This window comes from Trichosurus vulpecula, chromosome 8 (genome assembly GCF_011100635.1).
Source record: "Trichosurus vulpecula isolate mTriVul1 chromosome 8, mTriVul1.pri, whole genome shotgun sequence".
In the NCBI taxonomy this organism is placed as follows: domain Eukaryota; kingdom Metazoa; phylum Chordata; class Mammalia; order Diprotodontia; family Phalangeridae; genus Trichosurus; species Trichosurus vulpecula.
The window spans coordinates 176056173-176070779 of NC_050580.1; the positions used below are offsets into that span (position 1 = coordinate 176056173).

The 14607-nt window shown below is 44.7% G+C and overlaps 2 protein-coding genes and 1 long non-coding RNA gene across 11 annotated transcripts in view; 1 reads left to right on the forward strand and 2 right to left on the reverse strand.

The window, feature by feature from the left end:
• LOC118829338 overlaps positions 1 to 2654 on the reverse strand; it is a 38574-nt gene extending 35920 nt beyond the window's left edge. Inside the window, exons 1-2 of the long non-coding RNA XR_005008992.1 lie at positions 2586 to 2654; positions 879 to 953 (exon numbers count right to left, since the gene is read on the reverse strand). This is a non-coding gene — a long non-coding RNA (uncharacterized LOC118829338). The remainder of the gene's footprint in view (positions 1 to 878; positions 954 to 2585) is intronic.
• Positions 2655 to 2860: 206 nt separating this feature from the next.
• TINF2 (TERF1 interacting nuclear factor 2) lies at positions 2861 to 6838 on the forward strand. Of its 8 annotated transcripts, none has more exons than XM_036734227.1 (10): positions 2861 to 3465; positions 3607 to 3711; positions 3953 to 4051; positions 4133 to 4240; positions 4356 to 4452; positions 4635 to 5094; positions 5219 to 5286; positions 5428 to 5519; positions 5987 to 6033; positions 6649 to 6838. In XM_036734227.1, the coding sequence occupies exons 1-9, from the start codon at positions 3274 to 3276 to the stop codon at positions 6002 to 6004; spliced, it is 1239 nt and encodes a 412-aa protein (XP_036590122.1). In that variant the 5' UTR covers positions 2861 to 3273; the 3' UTR covers positions 6005 to 6033; positions 6649 to 6838. The 8 variants fall into 8 exon arrangements, 6 of the variants coding, with proteins under 6 accessions (XP_036590122.1, XP_036590118.1, XP_036590120.1 ...); XM_036734225.1 differs by having other exon boundaries at positions 2926 to 3465; positions 3950 to 4051; XM_036734223.1 differs by lacking the exon at positions 6649 to 6838 and having other exon boundaries at positions 2866 to 3465; positions 5656 to 6105.
• Positions 6763 to 14570, reverse strand: GMPR2 (guanosine monophosphate reductase 2). 2 transcript variants are annotated; one of them, XM_036734229.1, is made up of 10 exons: positions 14444 to 14570; positions 13936 to 14049; positions 13542 to 13661; positions 10943 to 11026; positions 10357 to 10530; positions 9009 to 9090; positions 8798 to 8904; positions 8534 to 8576; positions 7647 to 7806; positions 6763 to 7395 (listed from the first exon to the last, which is right to left on the reverse strand). In XM_036734229.1, the coding sequence occupies exons 2-10, from the start codon at positions 14020 to 14022 to the stop codon at positions 7206 to 7208; spliced, it is 1047 nt and encodes a 348-aa protein (XP_036590124.1). In that variant the 5' UTR covers positions 14023 to 14049; positions 14444 to 14570; the 3' UTR covers positions 6763 to 7205. The 2 variants fall into 2 exon arrangements, with proteins under 2 accessions (XP_036590124.1, XP_036590125.1); XM_036734230.1 differs by lacking the exon at positions 14444 to 14570 and adding an exon at positions 14228 to 14322 and having other exon boundaries at positions 6776 to 7395.
• Between the last annotated feature and the right edge of the window lie 37 nt (positions 14571 to 14607).

Below are 14607 nucleotides of genomic sequence, written 5' to 3' on the forward strand. Positions count from 1 at the left end.
ACTGGAGATATCAATTATTTTAATAGAAAAAATAAATATAGAACCTGCCATTGAGGTATTAATCAAAGAGGCTTTAGTATACAGGCAGCTATAGTTAGTCTTGCTTGGTAGGAGGGCCAGCCTAGGCATTTTTACCAGTCTGAAATGCTGTACTGTACTACATAAATACAAGCCAAGAATTGTAGCCTCTTAGGAAACGGGTCACCTATCAGACATGTGCCACAATAACTAACAAGGCCTGGACTAATCATTAAAGTAGAGCACCACCTGCTGGGCATTTCAGATAATTAAACTGCCTTACTGAATAACACAAGCTCTCTCTGTGGGTCTAAGGAAGACTGCACTCAAGAATAAAAACCCAAAGGATACCAACTGGTAGCTAGTATCACATTTTCATGATAACTTGAAAATAAGTTCATAGAATTGGATGAAAGCCTGCTTCAACTCTAGTGGTGTGCATTTGAAATTGGAAAAGAGGGGACAGGTGAGAGAACAGAAGAGAACACAGTAATGAAGAGTTCAGTAAAGATGACAATTTCTAAGAGTTAGGCCAATCAAAGGAAGGTTCTAGATGCCACACTTTAGGAAAAACATTGATAAGCCAGAGTGTATGCAGAGGAATGACCAAGACGATGAGAATTCTAAAGAATTAATGTAAAGAAGGAAAAAAAATTAACAAATTGAGTTGTCCCAAAAACGAATGGAGGATCAGTTTAGGGAGATGGTGTTTAGTTTTGTTAGGTCTAGAATTCCCCTGGCTGGGGAACCCTGTACCTCCCCTATAACCACAGGGTGTTCTTTGTAATACCAAAGGAAGAGGCCAAGTAGCTCCATATTGATTATAGGTGGTAGTTTAATCAATCGTTATGAATACTTACAAACAGGGGGACAATCTTCAGTCTGGGGTGGCAGCCAGACAGTTTTGTGGATCTTGCTGAAGAACCTCAAAATCCCTGTGGTAATTACAGAAAGCAGCGAGAGGAAGGAGGAGCTATTGAGTATATCACCACTGCTTGGGGGATATTTTTGGTTTTCTGCTTAGTAATGAGCTCTGGAGTTAAGCTAACACAATTTCCAAATGTAAGTTTGTGTATTGATCATGTCTTAGTCACAAGTCTTGTTTTGGCTTTCATAGGTCATAGATTTTTGATTCCGTGTCTAAGTTATGATTTAGTATCTAAACAGGTGACCATGTTTGGACTTCCACCTTTCACAGAGTTTTAAGTTTTTATGGCTTTTCACTTATTACTGTATTTTAGGGCTTTTTCCCAAACTCTACAAGTTTGGAGAAGAAAAGACTTTGGGAACATAATTGTCTTCAATTATTTGAAAGGCTGGCATGTAACAGAGTGGGTAGATTTGTTCTGCTGATACCCAGAGGGCATAAGTAGGGGCAGTAGAAATAAGTTGTAGAGGAGAGGTTTAGGATTAATGTAAAGAAGGAAAAAAAAATTAACGAGTTGTCCCAAAAATGAGCTGTCTCAGGAGACAATGGGTTTTCCTTCACTCATGTGGAGGCTAGATGACTACTACTTGAACGTGTTGTAGAGGTGGTTGCTGTTTCGGCATTTGGTTGGACTCTATGGCCTCTAAGGTCCCTTCCCACTGTGATTTCAAGCCACCACTGATCCTATTTCATTTCACATTTTAATTGTTTTCTCCTGGAAGGGAAAGGAACAGGTAATGGATTTTACAATCTAGGAAATATTCCAACCAGATGCAGTCAATTTTCTCTTTTTAGCCTTTTACAGAATCCTTCCAGACCAATCTGTAGACTCACAGTGCTACCAATTTGATTCTTGACCTGTGGGTAGGATCCAATGAACTAAGACAACATGCTATCATGTTTTGTTTTTTCTTTCTTGAGCTGAAAATCTGGCCCCTGTATTTTGGGACTGGCATCTAGATGCAAAATAAATCTGTTAAGTTCAGATGTAAACTATTTTACAGCACTTACAAAGTTCTGGCAGTAGATTCTTGGGCCATTCTGGGGGTCTCCAGGGTGGAGAGGACAGAAGCTACTCCTGTCACTTTTGGTTCCAAAGAATTTAGAGAGGCATTGCAATATTCAGAAAAGCTAGGATTTCATCAGATTGGGCACTCCTTCATGTCCGCAGAGGGACTGAACTATTTACGATGTCCCTCTCCTCACCCCCACGCACCCGAAAAAAAAATTCACCTGCCCAGGAAGCTCTCAAAGTTTAGCTAGGCTAAAACACAATCTATAATCTCACCTTTCTGGTTTATAGAACCTTGCCAAGGCTCTAATTCTGCAGCTATACACTTTAAAAATCCTAGGTTACCTCAATACCAGAATAAAGCATCTTTAAAGGTTTCTCCCTCCAGCTCTGGCATTCTATGAATACACAAACCTAAATCAGGGGCTGTTAACGTGGGATAACTTCGGGGGGGGGAAGGCATCCGTGAACTTGGATGCGAAAGAAAAATTAATGTCTTTATTTTCACTAGCAAATAACTGAAATTTAGCATTTTCTTCCATTATTTAAAAACATTGTTTTGAGAAGGGGTCTATATGCTTCATTAGGCTGTTAAAGGCACCATGACAAAAAAAAAAATGAAGATACCCTGGCTTGAAGGGAGTCACTCGTCGCCAAGAAGAAATCCATCCACTGCACCAGACGCACCAGGAAGACTGTGCGAAATAAGAAAAAGCCAGAGAAGGCGGGGAGCCGCGCACGGTGAGCATGCGCATAAAAGTTCTTTCAGTGACTTGGAATTCCTACAAGCGAAGAACCAAGGGCGTTGAGTCCCTCAGCGGCTTTTGGGTTACGCTAGTAGTGAGTCTGACATCTCCGCACTTCCTTGCAGCCAATTGGCTAGATTTTTTCTCGACGTCTTTACGTCGCCAAGGCGGAACTGGGGCCAGAGCCGGAAGTGACGCGCTGAAGTCGTCCGGTATACTGGCTGAAGTCGGCCAGTAGAAGTTTTAGTCGTCGCGTGTCACTGGGTGGCTGGACGTTGTTAATTGTTATGGCGCTTGGGCTCTTCCCCTTGTTCTGATCCTACTCTCCATCCCCTTCGGAGTCTCGGCCCACAGTTTGGAACAGATTCCCCTGGAAGAAACTGGGCGCATATAGGCGGCAGGACTTGAGTGTCCCTCCTCTCTCCATCAACCGCCCCCCCACCTCAAGGCATCAGGAAGCGCCTCTGCACCCTTGGGGAGGGGAGTGCTCGCGAGCCCCGCCTCTCGATGGGCCGGCTCCGTGGCCCCTCTGCCTAAGGGAAGAGGCTCCCGAGGCGGCCGAGCGGGTGATGTCCGTCCCCTCGGAAGCCGGCGTTGCTTCACTGCGATTGGCTGCGGCCGCTGCCTGGTGGGTGGTGCGGAGGCGCGTTTCGGCTCACTACCCCCGAGTGCTGCAGCTGCTGGGAGCCCTGAAGGCCGCTGCGCCGGGTCTGGTACGCCGCCGGCACCATGCGCGGCTCTGCTTGGGGCTGCGGGCCAAGGTACCTGGGCAGGGATTCGGGGCCAACCTGGACATTGGGATGAGAACACTGACAGCCACGGGCCACGGGAGGTGCCTTGTGGGATGGAGAGGTAGAAGTTGGAATTTGGGGATCTTGCACAGGATGGTGTATCCCTCGTAGGTGGTTGTGGAGATGATCTTGGAGGGCCAGCCCTGGTCCCTGGTCCTGGATGCCTTAAACCATCATTTCCCAGAGTCTGGCCCAGCCGAGTGTGGCTCCGAGGCGGTAAGTGAATCCTCCAGCCTAGTTATGAAGTCGCCAGACTCTGTGTAGTTCTTTTTGTCCCACAGCCTCAAGCCATTAATTCCCAGTGGGTTTCCCAAATCACCATCCCAGCTCCCAAACTCTGGTGCCTCTAATTTAGCTGATCTCTACATCCCCCTACACTCCTCTACAACCACCATCCCAACTCCCAAACTCTGGTGCCTCTAACTTAGCTGATCTCTACACTCCTCAAACCCAGCAGACTATGCGGGATCTGAAGATTGTGGAAGCACATGAGGCCTTTTACCAACGAGTGAAACAGCTGGCAGAGCATCCTGAAGACTTTGCCATTCAGCTGCAGGTGAGAAGATGGGCTTTGCTGAAAGTTAACAGGGCAAGCTTCAAGCATTTCAACTTTTGTCTGACTTGTTCCTTCTTGTAGGAACTGGAACAAGAATATGGAGAACCCTTCTTAGTTGCCCTGGAAAAGTTATTATTTGAATACCTGTGCCAATTGGAGAAGACACTACCTGTGTTACAGTTGCAAGAGGTATTTTATTTTAGGGGAAGGGAGAGGGAAGTTGGCAAAGGGACAGCAGGAAGTGTAGAGTTCTTGGACTTTCTGATGTGACCTTAATGCTCCTATCCCTGTTCTTTCCTTACAGCTTAAGGAAGTATTAAGAGGAATGCAATCTGAAACCTTGGTCCCCCTTCCCCTTGCCCTGACTCAGTATTGCATGGACATGGGGTGGCTACTTCAAGGTAGGACGCCAACTGGGGCAGTAATCCAGCAAGATGGTGTTTGTGGTGGGACCTTTGGGAAAAGTCCATTAGTATTAATGCATTGAGATGGGTCGGATAAGGGGTTGGCTCAAAGTGTACAGAAACTATATGATGGTCTTTTGTGTACTGCCCTGCATAAGAATCTTCCTTTTCTCTTTCAGAGTCCCCTCTTTTTACTTCAGTGAGGGGGACAGAACCCCAAGAGCAGAGTTCTCTACCTTCTCCCCAGCTGGATCCTGTTCCCACAACCAAACCCAGCACTCCCTTTCCCCAGGGGCAGGATTTGAGGAAACCCCCAGAGGCCCTTACTGGTCGGGACTTCAACCTGGCCCCTTTAGGCCGCCGGCAAATCCAGGCAAATTGTGCATCTGCCAGGGGAGGTCATAAGAACCGGCCCACTGTCATGCTCTTCCCATTCCGAAGTATGTGCCTACCAGTCAAGGATGTAATTATGCATGGGAACAATAAAGAACATGGGCAGCCCATGGCAGATCCAGCAGGCACCATGGCCACAAGGTCAGTCCTTCATGGAAAGCACAGAAATTCAGCTCGTTCCCTCCGAGGGAGGGCTCAGGAGCAGGGGAACTGGAAGTCCGATGAGCCCTCCTCAGACCAAAAGGAGTGAGTCAAGAAGTGTTGTCCCTTCCCATACTAGATTGCCCCTCTCTTTCCCTTGCCCACCACTCCTCCATCTCACCCTATATATAAAATTTTTATATTTTTTCTTTATACCCCTTCACCCCAGGAACTGCCTGGATTACTCCCTGGAGCCCTTGAGGCTGCCATTACCTGCTGTTGGGGCCAGGGAGCCAGGTAGGTGTACCCTGCTTTGAGCTGGGGGTTGGGAAAGGGAATGCCTCCTTCTTAAGAACAACCTGAAATCTTTGGGAATACCAAAGACCTGTCTTATTTATCTCCCTAAGAACAGGTTTGATTTTGGTTTCCCTCCTACAGTGTGTTCCCCATCTCTGTGCAGCCCTGTGGTTACCATAGGGGACTTGGTTCTGGACTCTGATGATGAAGGGAATGGCCAGAGGGGAGGGAAGGTGAGTGGGAAGGGGCAGGGAGCTTGGGAGGGAGGGGGACAGATCAAGCCTGAGAGTGATAGCATGCTAATAGTATCTGTATGGTGCTTAGTAAATGACTGAGGATGACCAGACCTCCATACTCCCCTCTCTGCAGAAGTTTCTTGAAAGCTATCAGAAGACGAAGTTTGGCACCCTGATCCCCACCTTCTTCGAATACCTCTCCCCTGTTGAGCAAAGTTCTGTACTTGCCCAGGCCCCTTCCTGTGGCCAGACTGGCCCCATTAAGACCCAGTGGCTTAGGTCTCTTTGATGTGGCTATGGTGGAGTCTCACTACCCTGTAGTTGGTAGAGAATTGGAAAATGGACTAAGCAGATTTGGCTTGCCCTGGGAGCCAGGTCCCTTTATTTTGGGACACTGGATTGGGCTTACCTTAACACATTATCATACCTTTCTTGTTTTTGTTTTTGTTTTTTTTTTGTAACAGCCAGTGATTAAATTTTGAATCTTCCGAAATGTTGTCTTGGCTATGAGGTAAGGCAGGCTAAGGGTGCCATATGGTCTCTATACAATGTCCCAAATAAACTCAAGTTCTTTTCGCCTGGTCCAAGAATAGGAAGAATGCCTTGATTTTTGCCTTTCCTTAGGAATTTATGACTAGCTCTGGGCCCAAAGTAGTTGAGAAGCCTAGAAGAGGCAACCTCAGAGGTGTTAACTCTGAATCTGGGATCCCATTACACATGACTTGCATTTGCAGATGAAAGTACCAGAGATGTACTTTTATAAATTCTCATGCCACTCCAGATAATCTAATGTAATACTGGTGGTAATGTCATTGTCATCACAAGTAAAAATGAAATGGGAAAATAGACTCAAATTGCAGACAGCACCTAAAAGATAATCTTGGTCTAACTCCCTTGGCTTTACAGATGAGAAAACTAAAACCCAGGAAGGTTAAATGATTTGCCCAAAGTTGTAACAGGAAAGAGCAGAGTTAGCCTTGAAACTTTGTTCCTGCCCGTAACTCCAAATCAAGTGCACTTGTTCACTCCACCAAGTTCCTGACCATGCTGAAAATGTGTAGCTGAGTTAATTGAGCAAATGTTCCAATGTCCTCTGGAGAAATCCAACTTTTTTTGTCTTTACCAGTGCATTTGTACACCTCTGACTCTGGGTGAGCCTTTGCCTTTCAGAAGGGGCCCAAAACTCCAGAATTCCTCTAGAGACGTGATTCCTTCCCCAAAGACAGTTTTGGTTTGCACATACTGCTTCTTGGGCCTTTTCATCAAGGGCCAGACTTTAATGCAATATGGTAAATAAACAATGAGATTCAAATCAATGAGTTTTTTCAGGTAGATACTTCTAAGCAAAGTGCTATTATGTGAGTGAGTTAGCCCAAGCTTTGAGTTCTCTCCTGACCTTGCTTTGCATACAGGAAATCTCAGCATAGTGTGTTTATAACCTGACTCCAGACTTGATATTTATTTGATAACCCTCTTCCCTTTCCCCGCCTCCTCAGGCCCATTGGCTTGAGCATTTGTGTGTGAATAGTGAAGCATGAAGGCTTTATAATGTCCTCAGCGGACCAAAAAAAAAAAAACCAAATCACTGATCCAGATAATCCATGGTTGTTGAAATGCACTAGGGTTCTCCACACCACCCAATTTGAATGCTGGTGCCATTGCCAGGCATTGTTGCTCAGGCCCCTAGCTCTCATCACCGAAGATGGGATTCACCTGCTGGGTGACCCGGATGAAAGTAGTGCGTCGGCTGAGCTCCTTTAGCTTGGCTGCCCCAACGTAAGTGCATGTGGAACGAATCCCTCCAAGGATGTCCCGGATGGTATGTTCTACCTCACCTTTGAAGGGTACCTCTACTGTTCTTCCTTCTGAAGCCCTAGAACAAAAGAGTTTATTATAACTTCTACTCCTCTGATCCCAGCACTCTTCTTGCTAGTCGTTCAGCTATAGACCCCTAGCCTCCCTTCCCTGCTTCCCTCCCGTACATGTACTATCTGTTCTTGTTAGGCACTGGCCCTTCTTTAAAACTGATTTTCCTTTCTCTCTCAGTTGTGTCTTAAAGAGCCATTCAGTAGCATCCTAATGACTATTCTCGAAAACATCTATATGCCTTATCTGCTGTCATACCTGTACTCAGCAACACCTCCAGCATATTTCTTCATGGCTACCTCAGAGCTCATTCCATAAAAAAGTTTGTATTCCTTGCCATTCCTCCTGATTAGTTCACCACCTGACTCAGTGTGACCAGCCAGCATGCCACCCAACATCACAAAGTCAGCACCTGCTCCTGTCAACATTGGAGGAAAAGACAGAAAAGGGCTCAATCTAGTTAAGGCATCTACTGTCTACAAAAGCGATTCCCACTGAACACCCACATTTCACTCAGGCCTGAATATAGTTGGGACCCTTGACAGAAGCCAGAATCTCTAAAAGCTGAGAAAGGATACTCTGCTTTGGCCCCTTGATTATGCCCCCAGTATGCTTAGCCTCCAGGGTTTGGAGGTGACACAGCTCCCAGTCTGACTTAGAAGTCAAAAATTGCCCTCTTCCTGTTGCTTCCACCTTCTGGACATTTTTCTTCTCAGCTTCCAGTTAACCACTCACTTTAGGGCTGTTGGAGCTTTGTCAAGTCATAGGACTTTAGAGTTGGAAGGAACCTTAAAGGTAATCTGCTCCAATTCCTTATTTTACAGAAGAGGAAACAGATCTAGAGAAGTTGACCAACCTTCCCAAGGTCACAGCTTAGTAAGTAGCAGTGCCAGGACAAGAACCTACATCTTAATTGCAAATCAAGTGCTGCCTCTCCAGTTTAGCACTGCTAATTACACTGGCATTAGAGTGGAAGAGCCTTGGTTCTTACCACAGGTTTAAAGAAGATTCAGCAGGATCAAAATGGAATATGTTAAATTGAACTGCTTCCCAGAGCCTCTCTGGGCCTGACCTGGAGCCTCAGTAATGACATATCACTTGACTCTAAGCAGTCCTCGTTCTACTGCCCCAGCCCAACTACTTACCAAAAGCCTTAGCCACATCTCCAGGACAACTGCAGCCTCCATCCTGTAGGGGGGAGCTCTAGTGAGAAGATGGTAGCTCAGAACAGTCCAGGCTCTGATCTTTTTCCATACAACTATTAAGTTTCCATACAACAATTAAATTGGGGAGGAGCTGAAGAGTCTTGGCTCACTATTCCCCAAGTTCTTTGACATTTATTATTCCCAGATAAAAGAAAATGTATCTGTTTTGGCTCTTCATTCCCCCTTCCTTCCCCTATAACTTACAGAAATGATGTGGCCTTTGAGGCCATGGGCAGCATCAGCACATTCCATCACAGCACTGAGCTGTGGGTAGCCCACCCCTGTCTTCTTTCGTGTAGTACACACAGAGCCTATAGACAGGGACAGGGAGAAGACCCAGGTGTCTAAAGCCACAGGAAGACTGGTAGGGCAAGGTTGCTTTTTGTATTGTTAACAGTGTGAGGCCAGAGCTTACCTGGTCCAATTCCTACTTTGATAATGTCAGCCCCAGACAAGATCAGCTCCTCCACCATCTCCCCAGTCACCACATTCCCAGCCTGTGGGACAGAGAGCAAGGGAAATGGTAGAACAAGGCTTGGGGTTTGAAACCAGGATATTTTAAGGAAGAGCTAGAATGTATCCTTGATTGTGTTCAAAGCAACATTGTGGCAGTTGTAGCAATGAAAGGTCCCTAAGGATACATTTCAGTTTCCTTTGCCAGGCAGGTGCTTCCCAGTGTCCTCTCTGTTTACATTCTTGCCATATCAATACCTTTTTCAGTTGTATTAACCAAGTTGTGACTCATCAGAGTCAAGACCAACTAGTTTTGATAATTGGTGTGGCACCCCTGCACTAGGGTTAAAGCCTAGAATCCACCTTAATGAACCCACCAGCCTCAATGCCATGATCAGCTAGAATAGGGCTGTCCAAAATGCAGTCCACAGTGCGATTTATGTGGCCCACCTACAAGCATAGAAATTGACATAAATGCTTTAGTAAATGAAGCCGAGGTACTGCAGAGCTCTCACTAAAATGGCAAATCAAAATATATTGTCTGTTTCAATAAAAACCTAAGGTTGGACAGCCCTGAGCTAGAATATGTGGCATAACGTGGAGGTCAATTCAGTGGAGGAAAATGCACTGGTCCAAGAAGCTGGGGCCACCTCTTGGATCTGAGTGGGTGGCTATCTCATAGTGGACACAACTCTACCCTAACCTGACTCTTAAAACTCAGGCTTTTACAAGATGATGAAGCAAGGCAACCACCCTGTAGAATTCTCCTGTACACAGGTTTAAAATACTGTCTGTAAAAAGGAAATTAAGCACAGTGTGCAAGAATCAACTATATGTCCCATGTGCCTCCTTTTATGTGTCCATGGCACACCTGAGCTTCAGTGAGCAGACCATTATGCATCATAGGTGCAAAAGGATTCCATAATAGTTTGCAAAGTACTGTTTCAGACATTTGGTTTACAAAGGCCAAGAGCTGAGTGTCAGGCATGTTGCATCAACCAAGAAATACAGAGCGGCTCCAAAATCAGAATGCAGCTATAGCCTTCTGGGCCATCCCATTTATGGAGCACTAGAGCACAGTCAGAGCCCTAGTAGTATAGAACGAAATAGGATAAGGGAGAAATTCTCTAATGCAGGAGGAGCTGTGGCAAAGTGCTTCAGTTTTCTCTTTTGTGAAATGGAAGGGTTTGACTAGATAATCTTTGTGATGTCCCCAGTTCTAAATCCTATAATTCTGTGAGAGGAACAGGTAGGATGGGGTAAAGGCTAGCCAGGAATATGCCAAAATGTGTATCAAAGCAAGGACATACCATGATAGTGTGCTGGGGGAAGCGTTTTCTAACATCCTTCAGGAATTCCACAAAATGCTCTGAATAGCCATTGGCTACATCCAGGCAGATGTATTTCACTTGGGGAATTGCTTCAAGGATTTGTTGTAGTTGCTCAAAGTCTGAAGGGCCTGTTCCTGAGCTGGCAGCCAGATGCTGAAGAAGAAACACTCATCAGTATTTAAAGCAGGGATTCTTAAGGGTTGTGCAGATCCCTACAAGAGGTTTTACTCGTTCTATGACCTTGTGTGGAAAAATTACATCTTTATTTTCACTAACCTCTAACTGAAACAGCATTTTTATGGTTGTAACAAACTTTATTCTGAGAAGAGGGTCCATAGCTGTCACCAGATTATCAAAGGACAGACAAAAAAAAATAACTCTCTGATCTGATGAGTGGGAACCATATTATGGATAATTGACCAGGAGAAAGGATCAAAGATAAGGGGGTAAGGGATAAGGGAAAGCAGACAGAGTTGGAAGTGATGGGGTTGGATCCCTGAAGACAAAGAAGATTTCTTTATACAGCTGGAGGGTGGGGGTGGAAAAGGATAGGGTCTCACATTACCTCTAGACAGTCCGGATTCTGACTAGCAAATTCCTTCCACTGCTCAAGGCTGTAGTGTTTGTGGATGGCCGTGAACAGAGAGAACTAAGGAGAAGCAAAGATAGCAGAATGATTTTAACCTCCTTATAAAGTTTTTCTTTAAGTCCTTAAGCAATTTCTCCTTTTGGGGTTGGAGTGGAGAAGCAACTGAGTAGTCAGTTGCTGAGCTTGAATTTGTAGTAAACAGTCCAATCCTATGTCCACTACAGACCTCGCACCACAGATTATAACCATAAAGAACTGTTTTTTGTAATTTCCTATCTGCCTGTTTAGGATCCCCTCTGCTGGCATCTACTCTGATCCTGCTTCAATGCTTATAGGGAGTTAATATGGTAATAAGCTGTTGGTGCAATGTGGCAGGCAGGACCAAGAGACTGTCCTTCCTCCTGTGAGGCTGGCAGGGACTCCAGGAGTACCATGTGTCTGGACTTACCCTGGCACAGGACCACAAAAGGTGAACAGTAAAGATGATGACCTCTTGAATTTGCAGGCATCAAGCAGAATGGTTGAGGTAAGGTACTTACTGTGAGAGTCTAAGTGCTTTGCGATTTTATAAGGCCATTAGTGTTAAATTAACATGTTTCCTTATAGTCTTTGTGTCTAGTGAATGGCAACATTTCAGTGACTGGCTCCCTAAATACGTTGCCTTATCCCCTTAAGGTACTATCTGACAATATGATCAATGATACTGGAGCTAGTAGGGCATTGATTCCTCCTCCATAACCAATGAAACAAAGAAGGGCAGATTTTTTTTGCTTCCTGGTAAACTGATAATCTGTTTTCTTAAATATCTATGTACATTCATGTTCAAGGACATAATGATGAGCCTCCAAGCCAAATCCCTTGTTTCTTAGTTCAAAAACTGAAAATATCCCAAATTTTTGAAAAAAGACTTCTAGTAGCTGTGGCCTACAACTTACATATGAACATGCAAGAAAACGCAGTTGGCAAAGTTAGCTCAATGTTAAGTCATCATATTTTAAGAAGTCAGGTACTAGCCTGCACCAACAAAACCTTTGACTGACTAAAGATCTTAAGAAGAGATATGAGCTAAAAGTTGGCAATATAGTTCACTCTTAAGCAACATAATCCTAGACAATATGCTGACAGACCAAGAAACCAGGGTTCAGGAAATGAAGATTTGCTTTAGGAAATGTTGACAGAATGCTGTATCAGACTAAGCTCAAAGAGGTTTATTATACAGTACAGCTGCAAAACACGTCCAATCTTTGTTATGTTATAGCTGTGAGACTTGTAAGTAGCACACTGCCTTATCTACTTTCTTTAGCACTCAGAATCATCTACGAGCTGTCCTAGACATCATACATTGTGACAAACTCTGACAATGCAGCCAATTTGTTAGCACTGAAATCATGCTCATCACAAACCAGCTGTCCTGGAGAAGGTGCACTAGAGAAGGGTATATGGAAAATGGACAATAGCACAACTTCCACACATTAACTGATGGCAAGCTGGAGCACAGACAACAGAGGCAGGTACCTGCTAGCTGCTACCTGCTCTGTAAGTTACGGTCTTAGAGCTGCGTAGGGAGGCACACAGGGTCACAAAGCTACCATATTTCAGGGGTGGGACTTAAACCCACATCTTCCTGACTCTTGACTCAGAAGCCACACTCTCCTTGAGGTCATATTGAGCAAAAATCTTAACAAACACAGCAAAGCCATGTTTTTTCAAGAAAAGAAAGTAGGCAATGGAGGATTACATCATTAATCAAAGCATGCCAACAAACAGATCCATTGATGGAGACAGGCACTAACCAATGGAATATAGTATAGGCCCAGGGTAGAAAAGTTCACTCATCTATCTTCCCAGCTACATTTGGTTGTAAAATTAGCAGCAACATCTTCAAATAGGACATTCAATAAGATACTGTGTACATAAAAAACATGCCATATTGGATGCAATACAAAAACTTAACAATGGTCCCACTGCCCAAGGCTTAATACCATTTTAGTTAAGCAGGTGCTTGTTAGTGATTTCACTGTCTTTAAATATCTGAGTTATGGTTCTGCCATAATTATGACATATGCAAGAAGGGAGGAGGTATGCCTGGGGATCAGCATAGGTAGAAGGGTGTGCTTTTATTTACAGAGGGATGCATTAATGTTATCAATTTTTCTAGTGAAAACAAAGGGTAGTTAATTCCATGAAAGCAATCTCATAAATGAGTGACTGAAGAAATCGTAGTACAACAGTGTTTTGTGACTTTACAATGAGGTTTGGTCATAATATTATTCAGTGTTATTGTGAAATGACATTAGAAGCAGTTCTATTTGTGGCATGCCTGTATCTATGTTGGGGGTAGGAGAGAAGGGAAAAAAAAACCTGCACATTTTGTGGGTGGGTTACGAGATTATAAGGTTGGTCCTAAAACTAAAATAATTAAAAACTCCTTAAAGATATCAAATGTGCATATCTCTCTCTCTCTCTTCATTCTTGTCCAAAGGCATGGTATAAAGCTGACTTTGGAGAGGGAAATTCTGCAGACAGCTTGGGGTCATTAGATAACACCTAAGGAAGGGAATAAGTTGCATCCTACCTTACAAAGCACCTTGGCCATCTCAAAGGTGCCAACAGTATCCATGTTGGCAGCAATGATGGGGATTCCTGTGTACATCTGCTTTGAATTCCGGAATACAAAGGACCTTGTGAGATCCACCTATACAGTGGAGTGGGGGGGAAGAAGAGATGTAGTATTAATAGCTGTTTAAAATAGTAGTGCTTTAAAATGTACAACTTTAAACCCTGCTAGGTACATGGTATATAATCTATATATATTTTCACACACATGATATATATGAGAAAAGGTCAGGTGACTTTGCATTTGAACTTTGCTCTTTCCAAATTCCACTAACACCACTTTCCACTAGGTGAAACTGCTTTTCTAAGCTAGAACAGAGAATAATAAGAGAGTGGAGTAGCCCCAGCCTCACCTCACTGCGGGACTTAAGGGTGCTTCGCTTGGGCCTCAGCAGGACATCCTTGAAGTCGAGCTTCACGTCATTATCTATGTGAGGCATGGTGGGATTGTGGCCATAAACAGGTACCTGAAGATCAGAAGGGAGGCGACTGAATGTGTGAAGGGGTCACTTGTTGTGGTGAGCCAGGCCACCCTCAATCTCACAGTCCCATGGCTTTGCTCGGGCTGCAACATTACAACTCTCTTATTAAAGCCCCGGAAGAATCACACTATAGTCCTCGCCCTCGTGTAAGCTCTGACCTTACCGTTTGTTACTTCAAGGTCTTGCATACTAAAGTATTTATTGGGGAAGGAGATAACGGGAAGCATGGCTGATGCCGATCGAGAGCCCCTCTCCCACATTATCCCTACTCCCAGCAGCCCACAAACTGCGGTAGGAAAATTTAGAGGTGAGAAACATATGACACAGGAGGGGGATAACTTCCGGAATAGAGGGACTTACTTCCGGGTGCGGCACCCACCTTAGCGGTTGACCCAAGTTCCACTAGCTTAGCAACAGGCCGCGCGCATCACCCTTCGGGATCTTTCAGTTTCAGCAGGCGAGGACGACTCCCTTAGGCCTTAAGGGGAATCTCGCGTGGACTTCTGGGAAACAGAGTGCACCAAGCCGGGCGGACGTTAGAAC

Excerpts from the sequence above, each read along its gene's own strand:
- TINF2 (XM_036734222.1), top strand. The coding sequence starts at position 3,274 with ATGTCCGTCCCCTCGGAAGCCGGCGTTGCTTCACTGCGATTGGCTGCG. Across the intron at positions 4,241-4,355 it reads CTGTGTTACAGTTGCAAGAG|CTTAAGGAAGTATTAAGAGG; the intron begins GTATTTTATTTT and ends CTTTCCTTACAG. Across the intron at positions 5,095-5,218 it reads CCCTCCTCAGACCAAAAGGA|GAACTGCCTGGATTACTCCC; the intron begins GTGAGTCAAGAA and ends CCTTCACCCCAG.
- GMPR2 (XM_036734229.1), bottom strand. The coding sequence starts at position 14,022 with ATGCCTCACATAGATAATGACGTGAAGCTCGACTTCAAGGATGTCCTG. Across the intron at positions 13,662-13,935 it reads CCCTTAAGTCCCGCAGTGAG|GTGGATCTCACAAGGTCCTT; the intron begins GTGAGGCTGGGG and ends TCCACTGTATAG. Across the intron at positions 11,027-13,541 it reads TGGCCAAGGTGCTTTGTAAG|TTCTCTCTGTTCACGGCCAT; the intron begins GTAGGATGCAAC and ends GCTTCTCCTTAG.